The sequence below is a fragment of the Sabethes cyaneus genome, chromosome 3 (assembly GCF_943734655.1).
Source record: "Sabethes cyaneus chromosome 3, idSabCyanKW18_F2, whole genome shotgun sequence".
Lineage (NCBI taxonomy): Eukaryota > Metazoa > Arthropoda > Insecta > Diptera > Culicidae > Sabethes > Sabethes cyaneus.
This window is the reverse complement of record NC_071355.1, coordinates 125,972,209-125,984,999: the sequence shown is the minus strand read 5'-3', so window position 1 is coordinate 125,984,999 and position 12,791 is coordinate 125,972,209. Positions and strand designations below refer to the sequence as shown.

Genomic DNA, 12,791 nt, shown 5'->3' with positions numbered 1-12,791 from the left:
CGGCGCACCGGCCGGGCACCTTGGACCTCCCGTTACGTGCTTTGCGTCCCGTTTACCGGTGCAGATCAGGCACTTAGGAGGCTCCGCGCAGTCCTTTGCTTTATGGCCAGCACTGCCACATCTCCTGCACAACTGGCTCCTATCTGGCCCCTTGCAGTTCCAGGCTTTATGTCCGTGCTCGAAACACCGGAAGCAAGCTTCCGACTGCTTGGACACGCTCAGTGGGCATACCGACCACCCCACTTTTAGCCTAGCAGCTTTCAGGGCTTTGTTTCCGTCAATCAGCGGAAGTCGTATGGTGGCTACCTGGGTCCCGGCCGGACCCTTGCGTAGGCGAACCGCCTCGGTTGCCACCACCACTCCACTTTGCTCTTTGAGAGCTTGTACGACCTCACGCACTTCGGTGATCTCGTCCAGGTTCTTAAGCTGGAGAGTCACTTCTGGTGTGAGAGCACGTACCTTCACTCCGTCCCCGAGCACTCCTTCCGCTATTGGCTTGTATGCGGAACTCTTCTTTGTGGCGTCCTTCTTTAACTCGAGGATCATATCGCCCGTGCGTGAGCGGCGGATGCTCCGTACGTCCGCGCCCAGATCCTTGAGTAGGGCGTCTCCTCTCATGGCCTTCAGAACCTCCGAGTATTTCGACCCGTCGGTTTTCAGGATAAGAGCGTCGCCCTTCTTCGCTCGCTTTCTTGCCGGTTTAGGTGGAGCAGTTTTTTTACTGGAGCCTCCTCCGCCTTTTCTCTTGGCCCTAACCTCGGTCCACGGGCCACCTGTCTTGGAGCTTCCCGCTGGTTCATCGGTTAGCTCTGCCAGCCCGCTAGCCTGAGGGCTTTTACCGATCAGGCGTTTTTTCGGTCCGCCAGGGGTGCTATCCCCCGGGGACTGTCTCGGGCGCTTGGCGGATGCCTTACCGCTGCTGGTAGCGCCTTCCGTAGCCTCCTGGGCCGCGTTACGACACTCCGTCAACGGGCAAGCGTCCGTTTGTACTGCCTTCGACGCCTTCACGGTCACCTTCTTAGCCTCTCCTGCACGCGCCACGAGGTCGTTGTGCGTTTTGGTCGCTGCATTCAAGGTTCTCCGAAGCATGAGCAAGCTCTGCTTCAGGTCCTTGGAGAAATTTCCGCGACCTGACGTGAACTCGATTATTACCTCGAGCTGCTGTGACGCTGCTACCACTTTAGGTACAGCATCTCTATTTTTCTCCATCGCCCTGATAAGCGCTGGGCCGTTCATCGCTGTGTCCGGCGTGGTAGGCATACCGCTGCCTTTGCCACCCACACTAGCGCTCCTAGTTGCATCCTTCTTCACCCTTGGTGGAGAACGCTGGATGCCTCCTCTAGCGAACGGGTTTTCCACCGTATCCACACTTGTTATATTTTTGATTTTGTCTTCCATAAGAATCCCACGAGTTGAGGGGAAAGAAAAGTCCGCCACATCAGAGCCCCTCATGATGCGGTAAGGGCTGATTACTGTGGAGGGCGCTCTGGTACTCCACAGGCTCCGTTTGAGGCTGAGTATTTATAGAACCCCCCCCACCATTCATCCCTCGGCACGGGTCGCATGACACCTTGGATTAGGGGTTTATCCATTCATGTTTTTACTTTTAGCCATGGATAATAGCTATTAAAACCATCCTCCTTTGGGGGCTTTGGACCCTCTGCTCAGGTTCTCGGTATTTTCAGGTTCATCGAACATGCTTCTACCGAGATCCGTCATTTGCAGGCGGAGAGTTTACACTCAGCCTTCGCATGAGTGCCCCCTTCTCTGTCCGCATACGACCCTAGTTTCCACCGGTTGTCCGATTTCCACTAAGGAGCGTATCCCGGATGGTACCACGAGGAGGTAGAGATAGGAGTTGCTAAATAAGAGGCTGTGGAACTTCGTGATAGTTCTGGAGCGCATTATTCAACCATTTACCATCCTGTGTGTGTGTGTGTGTGTGTGTGTGTGTGTGTGTGTGTGTGTGTGTGTGTGTGTGTGTGTGTGTGTGTATGTAACGCTTTCAATCTCACTCACTTTTCTCGGAGATGGCTAGACCGATTTTAATGTTCTTAGTGTCAAATGAAAGGTCTAGGTGTTCCATTGGTCGCTATTGAATTTCATACTGATCGGACTTTTAGTTCAAAAGTTATGTATAAAAATACGAAAAATAAGGGACTTCATTATCTCATAGATCCCTTAACCGATTTGAACAAAATTGATTGCAAATGAAAGAGGGGCGTTGCAAACCCTTAACTTCCAAATTTCATGACGATTGAACTTGTAGTTTGAAAGTTACATTAAGAAATATGAAAAAAATAGTATTCAAAACATATTTTTGTAACATATAAGCATTAATTCAATGTAAAACATCACACATTTTATTATTATTTGAAAATTACTGCTGAGATCTATCAAATGAAACTGAGTTATTTGAAATCGGATGGTTCATTCAAAAGTTATTCAAACTTTAACACTTAAGCACCGTATATTAAACCGTTAAAACGTGTGAAATCAAAACATATCAATCAAATGAGCCGTTCCGAATTATAGTGGTCTATTGACCATTTTTGTCAAAAATGAGTCAAAAATTACAAAATAGGTTTCCAACCGCCTTTTTTACATGATGAATTTTTGGTCCGGAACAGAATGACCATTCTGTTCCGCATTATAGTGGTCTATGTGCATGGGACTTACTTATGACAGAGATTGAGATAAAACTCCCATAATTTGGGCATTAGGTGAAAGTAGTTAATAAGCGTAAGTCGACTATTGTTTTTTTGTGCCGATTGGACTCCCCCTCCCTCTATGGGAGACCATCCCCCCCACCCCTAATCAGCAAAAGCCTTGTTTTCGTCAAATCCACTAATTTTCGTTTGCTCATATCTCCGGAAATATTAAGTCTAGATTCTATTTTCACATTTTTAACGGTTTAATATACGGTGCTTAAGTGTTAAAGTTTGAATAACTTTTGAATGAACCATATTTCATATTGTCAGTTCAAAACAAGTTTTGTATGTGGCTCTGAAACCCGAAAGTTAAGGCCGACCGATTATAAAACTAAATAAGGTGTTCATCAAATAACATAAATGACGCTTACAAGTATTTACGCACTCAAGGAAACAAAATATAATTATTCTACGCAATACGTTGTGAATTTTACTGGCAAATAAGGATTTTGAGGAATACGGAACGCATATTGAAAAATATAGTCAAGTTAATTATAGATGTTCCTGAGAAATTAAATAGTGATTATTGTGGCAGTAGAAAGGCTAGGTCACGCCGCTAGGTGGATTAATTCGGGGTTTTAAAGAAGGGTTTCCCGATAACCTATTTTGGTCAATGTTTTTAAACATTATGTTACACATAAAATCATATGAACGAATATTTTTTGCAGGGGGTACATTTTTTTGTGAAATGTCGTCAGGGGGTTCGCGGACAAAAAAGGTTGGGAATCGCTGATCTAGAACGATGATTCCTTCTACAAAAATATACGCGATCTTCAAAGTTACGTGTGGCATTTTACAGGATTTTATAGAAACTCCCAGTCGCCATTCGAAATTTTAACATTTAGTCCATTGAATTATCTTTCTAAAACATCTAAAAATTCGAAAACTCGTCAAGTTTTTGCTGAGATATAGCAGTTTGAATTTTGGGGTCAATTTGCCCCAATGTACAGATAACGTAAGTATTTTTTAGTACAGATAGAAGATTAATGAGCAGTTCGCACAACCATACCACTTGTAGAACAATGTATTAACTACGAAATTTCCATATCCAAATTGCTAAAAATAATATCTGCTGATAGATAGTATTAGAAGTATTGCAATAGACCACCTGTGCTACCATGGGACAGAGAGGGATAATATTTAAACTATCTTTATGATAACTTTCAACATCAATTTTCAAAAAGCCTCAGTTTGTGTCTTGACTTAAAATTTAATTTTTTTTTCTAATTAACCCTCCGCTCTCCCCCACACCAAAAAGCTCTCTTGAGCCCCCTGGTAATGGACACTCAACACTCAACCATACACTAAACAAGAAAAACAAAATTTAATTGGTTGAGAGCAGATCAAAATATTATGATTAAATTTAATATTAACTAAAAAACAAAAAAAAATTAACATTGAAATAATATATGTGCTTCTAGTGGATTTAGTATCCTTTTAAAGAAGCACAGCATATTGAACTATTTACGAATTATATTTAAATGACGATTATAACAAAATTACTCAAAGCAAAAACACATTGAACAATGATACTAAAGGAAATAACAAATAGAAAGAGAAAGAAAAGAAAGAAAAAGCATTTGAACTTATTACATATATATATATATATATATATATTTATTTATTTATTTATTTATTTATTTTTAAATTATTAGTTGCGCCATTTGATCTCTCAAGTATTGTTTGACATTAGTTTTGAAAGATGAAGCATTAGTCATTCTTCAAAGATGCATAGGTAGCCTATTATATTTGGTAGGACCTATGAAAGAAATCCGTTTTTGACTGAAGCTGGAATGCGTATGAGATCTCGAAAGGTAATTAATTTGCCTTGTGTTGTGAATCCGAGGTGCTATATCTATTGCTAGATTGTGTAACCGCTTTGGGTCATGTAAAATGCTGTGGACTATTAGCAACGTTTGTTCTTCACACAGCCCAAGAATTGGTAGTATTGTGTGAGGAAGATTAGTGTATAATTGAATTGACGGATATAAGAACGGTAACTTAAAGATTATTTTAAGGCATCGGTTTTGTAATATTTGGAGTTTTTTCAATTTTGACTTACAAGCTCTACCCCATGAAATGATCAAGTAACTCAGATGAGAGTGGATATGTGCAAAATAGAAATGAAGCATAGCTTTTCGAGGAAGAAAATAGCTAACACGTCTCAATACTCCGCACATAGAAGATATCTTACTTGCAACTTTATCGATGTGAATATCCCAAGATAAGGTGGAATCTAGATATGCACCCAAATATTTAAATGATTCGACTTTATCAACAATATCAGTTCCAACAGCTAATACAGGTACCTGTGGAAGAATTTTTCTGGGTGATCGAAAGATCATGAACTTAGCTTTTTTTAAATTCAATGACAGAAGATTAGTAGAAAAGTACTCCTGAAGCAGTTGTAGATCCTGTTTCATGTCTGAAATGATGATATTCAACTTCATGTGAGGGTAAAATATGGCTGTATCATCAGCAAATAACCTAGCTGTCCCAGCAAGATTTATGTTACTAAGATCATTGATGTAAAGGAGGAAAAGTAAAGGGCCAATGTTACTCCCTTGTGGAACTCCAGTACTTATTATTCTCTGTGAACTTATTTCCCCGTCATATACGACATATTGGCTTCTATTACTCAGATAGCTACGAACAATGTTATTTGCAATGCCTCTGATGCCATATTTTTCTAATTTCCGCAATAGTATATCATGATTGAGAGTATCAAATGCTTTTTTTAAATCAAGGAACAAGGCACCCACCATTTTCTTTGCATCAGTTTCTTCTAGTATTTGATCAACGAGCTCGGTTACTGCCACAGTTGTATTACTTCCACTACGGAAACCATACTGCAAACTGTACAATATGTTATGCTGGTTCAGAAAGTTTATCAGACGATTAATTAGAAGCTTTTCAAATATTTTATTGAAAACTGACAAGGTTGATATGGGCCGATAGTTGTCGAGTTGGCTTGAGTCTCCTGATTTGAATATTGGGACCACTTTGGCAGTTTTAAGACAATCTGGATATGAACCTGTTTCGATAATCAGGTTGAATGTTTCAGACAGGATTCGTGAGAAATGAACAACATTACTTTTGATTATTTTTGCGGGAATATTGTCAGGACCCGGACTTTTGTTAGATTTTAGCTCGTTAATCAAAAGCACAATCTCATTTTCAGACGATGGCTGCAAAAAGATTGACTCAGAAACAGGGTTGATATGCCGTAACGGATTTCCACGAGTAGCATTTATTTTAGCGGCTAGCTTTGGACCAACAGATGTAAAATGTTTGTTAAATTCTTCACAGATTGTTTTATTATCAGTGACAGAATTCCCTTGTATGGATAGAGAGAGTTTAGGATTATTAGTAGGTTTACCTAGTATTGCGTTAATATTTTTCCAAAGTTTAGAATGCGGTGTATTATTTAGTAGATTTTCGTAATAGCTTTGTTTTGCTTGTTTCTTAGCTGTATCTAGTTTTTTTGAAATATGTTTCAATAGTTCAGCTGATCGCGTGTTGTGTTGTTACAATTTAAACTCTGATACAATTAGAGAATGATCACTTAAATCATTTAATATTGTATGATTGCAAAGTCGGTTGGCATCTATCATTTTGCATAATACATGATCAAGTATATTTTGGCTAGAAGGTCTCGTAACAAATGTGTTAGAACAGATAAAACTATAAGACTGCAAGAGGTGCTTGTATTTAAGGACTACGTTACTGTTTCCTAGGTTTACTGGTATATTAAAGTCACCAAATAATAAACAAGGACGATTAACCTTGCTTCTGAGTAAGCAATCCTCTAACAGGTCATGGAGCAGATTGAAATCATACGATGGAGGACGATACAAACCGTGAACATCATACGTTCCTCCATTTAGCATCAATTCAACATAAATGTGATGAAAACCTTCACTGCAAATATTTTCAATTATTTTATACTCAATTGTATTCCTTATGTACATTGTTAATCCCCCTGACGAATTATCTCTACAGGAGAAAATACTGTTATAGCCATCAATGTTATACAATAAAGTGTTCCCTTTTTTAATCCACGTTTCCCCAAAAATTATCACATCAATAGGGATTGTTAGCTGATCAATTGACAATAATATATCATCTAACTTATTTAAATCATTTATTCCTCTCACGTTCCACTGTAGCACACGTAGGTGTTTGGCTGGGACTTTCTCGTAAGCTGTGTTGAAATCATCGGTATGATCGTGGTAATAATTTAGGACTTGATGCATTTTAAGTAGGAAAAAACCACATTGATTAACAAATATACTTTATAGTTTTTTTTATAACTTTTTATTAATTCTTTTTACGCTTAGGGGATGGAGAGTGACTAAGAGGGGCAGAGTACTGAGCTACTAGACGGTTCAAGTCATCCCTGTTTTTTATTATAACTGGTTTAGATGTTTCATCCCTTTTAACTAGAATATCACCACCTCTTCCTGGCCATATATATTTAATTTTTAACGATTCTTGATATTCGCGCATTTTTTTGAGAAGTTCTATTGATAGAGGAGTTAATTCATCTCGTATTGTTACGTGGGTTGGTTTATTATTGATTAAGAGAGATTGTTTGATTCCTGTTGAAAGAATAGTCCCAAAGCTTCGTTTTTTGGAGAAGATCTCTACTTTAATATTCTTGTTTTTGAAAACAACTTGTATTGGTATTAACATATTCGGTTTATTACTTAAATACAATCTTGTAGCAGAGAGTATCGAATCCGTTTCTAAATTGACTCCAATGTGTGCAAGGGTTTTTTCGACTAAATTCTTAACATTCTCGTTGGGTTCGCATGGGACTCCTAGTAAGACAGCATTATTCGAAATCGCTTTGCGATCGGATTTGTCAACGTTAGCTTCTAATAGATGAACTAACTTGGTTAACTCAGAGTGAGACGTAGTTAATTCACCCAACTGGTGTTTTAGGTCCTCGTTTTCAAGTTTCAAGGTTCTAAATTCCAACACAATATCATCGAACTTGGCCGATAGAAAGTCCTGCGATTTTTCAATAGCTGCGGTTACTGAACGAACCTCAGCTTTCACATTAACCATTTGATCTGCCACTGCACTGAATACAGGCGCTTTCAACTCAGCAGCGAGCGAACTAATCATTGAAGATTTGCCATTCTGCATTTCGATGATACGTTTATAAATTTCAGAACAATTTGCTGTACAGAAAAACATGTTAGACTTAATTCTATTAATGGCAGCGCCGATAATGTTTTTACACTTGAAGTGTGATGCAGAAAAGCAATACATGCATGTTATAATTTTATTAGGATCAACTTCTTGTTTTTTGCACACGGCACAAACAATATCGTCATCCATAATAAAGCTGTTGCAACTGACCTACCCAAATATCACGCAAGAATGAAAACAAAATCAAACAGTGACCAAAGTGAGCTAAAAGGGATGCAGTACTAGAACGTATGTGCAGGCTTGTTATTTCCTCACTCATTGTGCAAAAAGTGCAACTTTTTTTGTTCCACACAATGAGCAGAACTGCTTTCAGAAATGAGAAGTAAATCCACTCAATGAGAAACAGACTAAACACAATGAGAAAAACTGACGTGCAGAAAAATTTCTTAATGCGCTCTTTAAATGAGCAACTTTCGGTTTTGCTCCCGGTCCTCTCGGTAGCTACAGCAGTAAACCTGGAAACAAAACAACCGGTGCGCGTACAGCAGCTATAGATTCAGAGGCGTCAAGACAATCAAAAGTCGTTATATTTTGAATCTTAGCGGAGAATTGCCTTTGTTTATAATGGGACTTTCCTGTTGGTACGCGACAAGAAGCATATGTATGGGAATTCAAATGTTACCATATCTAAATAACATTTTTCGCGCTGTTGCCGTTGTGACATGCCTAACCATATGATGCAGTTGCGTTCACGGGCAGCCAAACTCAACTGAATATACTAAATGTAAGAATCATGATTCAACTGCATTAATGGATTAATATTTTTCTGATGGCAATGACCGCTACTAACAATCGTCGTTTTTTCTCAACGCACTACCCATGTTAAAACTACCCGTAGTTGTCATACGTCAGCGCATCGCATCAACTTATTCAAAGTGTATTAACATTTTCCTCAATGAGTAGCACAGTGTGCGGTTGCTCATACAACTGCGTTCAGCAAGAAAGAGCACAGTTAAAACGAAACGGAGTAGAATAAATCGCGTTGAAGACTGAGCACAGTTTGAATTTTTCTCTTCTCTTTTTTTCTTCTGAGGAGGTGCCATCCCTGCGTATGTGAATGGTATGTGCGTATGCAAAAGCAGTCTTGATGAGTCTGTATATGTATATATAACGAGCCAGAGTTAAGCTAGCAAGATGATACTGCAAATGAGATCATGAGTCCACAGCTACTTATAAACCGAACGTTGAAGTATGTTTTCCAACCTACCAGACTAAACCGCTCAACCACTAACGAAATATTTGCTCGTCAAGTAACCGTAAAGAATATCACAAAATATTAGGCTGTTATTGCAGGAGCGAGACCAAATGCGAATCGAACAGGGTTCAAACAATTGCTAAACGCTTGTCAAGTGGCCGTTCAGGCGGCAAGGGGCAGCACGAAGAGCTCTCGAGAGAATCTGTGATGTCACAAATGTATCTATAGGTGTACTCACAGTTGACTTCTACTCAATTCAGTATAAGTTTTACCAGCAGATTTTTTTTTACTCCAATACAGCAACCCGCAGCAGCATAACACAGCAACAAACAGCAACCACAAGCGCCGAATTTCGACCTAATAACAGCTCAAACAATAGCCACTTCTGGAAATGTAGCACTAGTTAAATAAAATCATTTTATGTACGTTTATTCTAGCACAATTCCACCAATAAACATCACTTAGCCTGTAAAAATACGTTATCACTAGCAAACAAGTTAGTTATGAAATTAACTTGCAATTAAACATAACAAATTTATAATAAATACGCGGACGATAGAAATATCGAATCATCCGGCGTGATACCAGTGATGCCAGTGTGTAATTAGGAGCACGTATTAAATATCATTAATCTTACATACTGAAGCGCTACTAGCTGTATCGTTTAATAAATATTTATTTATATTTAATACTCTTCCATTTTTCGTTAGCTTGCTATTCTTTTTATGGTTGTTTGACAAAGCTTGTTACTATTTCCTAACTTGTTGTAGTTTTTGATCATTGACTCTTTATTAATAATATATTTTATTATTCCTTAGTGCAAAACCGGGAAGGAATCGTCATTGTCTGATGGCTCCATTAGTATGATGTCTATGAGCGGCCTGTCGTTAATAAGTGATATAGAAGCTAACTATGACACCATTACTGTGTATAAACTTCCTGGAAGGATCACATCTATAGATTATTGCAGGCAGAAGAAAAAGTACGCATATTATGTATGATTATCACACTTATAGCATAATATCCTAAAACGAACATACATATTACTATTTAAGTGTGCTCAGATTTGTTCAAAATTTGTCTCTCTTTTTCGGAAATGAGAGATGCGTATTTTTATATTGTTACTAGCTGACCCGGCAAACTTCGTACTGCCACAAACTGTGCTAAATACCGTAAACATATTTTCTTTAAAAATTATAGCATTCTCAAGTTAGTAGCTCTATGCATATTTTCCTAGACGTGTTAATTAAGATAAAATTTTTTAGGAATTTGGAAGTTTTGGTTGAAATGTGGGATGCGCAGAATTAGGTGCGTTTACGGTAGCAAAAGCAATTGCAACTTGACTTACTGTTTCTTATTTTTTTTTTTTTTTTTTTTTTTTTTTTTTTTTGAAACGATGGTTCTACAATTGATGAAGGGACGGTAGGGGAAAGAAATGAAAATTTTTTGGTGAAGGAGGGGGAAGAGCGGAAAAAGGAAGGGGGGCGGTACTCCAGGGCATGCCCTGGAGGGTGTTGTGGGTTCGAATCCGGTTATAATCTCAGATTACAGCTTGGTTCGACTCATGCACCTTCCAGCATTGGACAAAAGGTAGGAGTCAAAATGACTACTTGTCAAGCATAGCTACCAATACCCCCCCCCTTCCTTTTCCGCTCTTCCCCCTCCTTCACCAAAAAATTTTCATTTCTTTCCCCTACCGTCCCTTCATCAATTGTAGAACCATCGTTTCAAAAAATATTAAATATATGTATGACCTCATTCCAAGGTCAAGACTAAAATCTTGAGATTAGTCTATTACTGTTTCTTGTTCGACAGTTTTCGCAGACACACACACACACACACACACACACACACACACACACACACACACACACACACACACACACACACACACACACACACACACACACACACACACACACACACACACACACACACACACACACACACACACACACATAAATATATATATATATATATATATATATATATATATATATATATATATATATATATATATATATATATATATATATATATATATATATATATATATATATATATATATATATATATATATATATATATATATATATATATCTTCTTATATATAAAAATGGATTTCTGTCCATTTGGTTCCATTTGCCTGATTAGCTCTCGAGTTATGAGGAAATTTGTATTTCGTTTGTATAGGAGCCCCCCTCCTAAAGTGGGGAGGGATCCCAATTCATCATAGAAAAAAATTTTGTCTCCAAAAACACACACATGCCAAATTTGGTTCCATTTGCTTGATTAGTTCTCGAGTTATGAGGAAATTTGTATGAAAGCCCCCCCCCCCTCTTAAAGGGGAGAGGAGTTATAATTCCCCTTATAAAGAGGGGAGGGGTCTCAATTTATCATAGAATAAATTCTTGCCACCGAAAACATCCACATGCCAAATTTTGTTCTATTTGCTTGATTAGTTCTCGAGTTATGCAGAAATTTGTGTTTCAGTTGTATGGAAGCCCCCCTCTTAGTGGGGGGAGGGGTCTCTAACCATCACTAAAACCTTTCCTGGCCCCAAAAACCCCTACATGCAAATTGTCACGCCGATTGGTTCAGTAGATTTCGATTCTATAAAGAACATACGGACAGACAGACAGACAGAAATCCTTTTATATATATATATAGGTATACAGGGGTTAGACAAAATGATCGGGACAGGCAAAATTTTGATGAAATTTAAACGGCCATAACTTTTACAAAATTGAACATTTTTAGATGAAATGAATTGCATTCGACGGGGATATTTTCCTAGTTTTTCTAAAATATTTCAAAATTTGCAATAGGCAGCGGACACCGGAGATATTCCGGGTTTATTTATTTATTTATTTATTATCATTATGCTAGTAACATAAGACATTGTCTTTTAAACCGTTACTCCGAATTGAATGAGCAAAATGGTGGTAGTAGTAACATAACAATATAAACGTTACTTAAATTATTTTCATTTAAATTTTAATTAAGTTAAACTAAATTGAATTAAAGTGCTCAATACTTTTCCTTTTAAATACCGATGATGTTTGAATGAGAGTTAGATTATTTGGCAGCGAATTCCAGGAAGCTGCACCCCTAACGAAAAAGGAATTGCTATATTTTGCAGTAAAGTGTCGTGGCAATAAAAATTTATAATATCGGTTACTTTGAGATGAGATTAATTTTTCGTATAAATAACCAGGCTGTTTAGTCTTCGCAAGTTTGAATAAAAATAAACAACATCTCGATTTGGCAAAATTATTAAAAGGACAACCGATCAGTTGATATTGCAAATGCGAAACTGGTGAAAAACGGTTTAAATTAAAAACGTACCGTACACATGAGTTTAGGGCAACTCTAAGCTTGGAGTTGGCAAAGAAAGAAACATCGAACAGGAGAAAGTCACATGCTATGAAATGAGGAAGTATCAGGCTTTTAAACAATTTTAGTTTGGTATTAACGGATAGAAATGCCGCAGCTGTGTAAAGCGTTCTTAAGGAAAAATATATTTTACCGCATTGTAATAAAATATATTTATCAAAATTGAAATTTGATTGTATTGTTATTCCAAGACTTTGAGCGCTCTCTACAAAATCAATAATATTATCATCTAAAACCAAGATGGGTTTCTTGGAAACGTTTCTACTATT

General features: G+C 37.9%; 1 protein-coding gene across 4 annotated transcripts in view; it reads left to right on the top strand.

Moving 5' to 3' along the window:
* LOC128741441 (liprin-alpha-1) overlaps positions 1 to 12,791 on the top strand; it is a 1,114,069-nt gene that overhangs the window by 825,661 nt on the left and 275,617 nt on the right. For all 4 annotated transcript variants that reach the window (XM_053837258.1, XM_053837259.1, XM_053837257.1 and 1 more), the window contains one exon: positions 9,945 to 10,108. In XM_053837258.1, the coding sequence (XP_053693233.1) occupies positions 9,945 to 10,108 (164 nt within the window). The remainder of the gene's footprint in view (positions 1 to 9,944; positions 10,109 to 12,791) is intronic.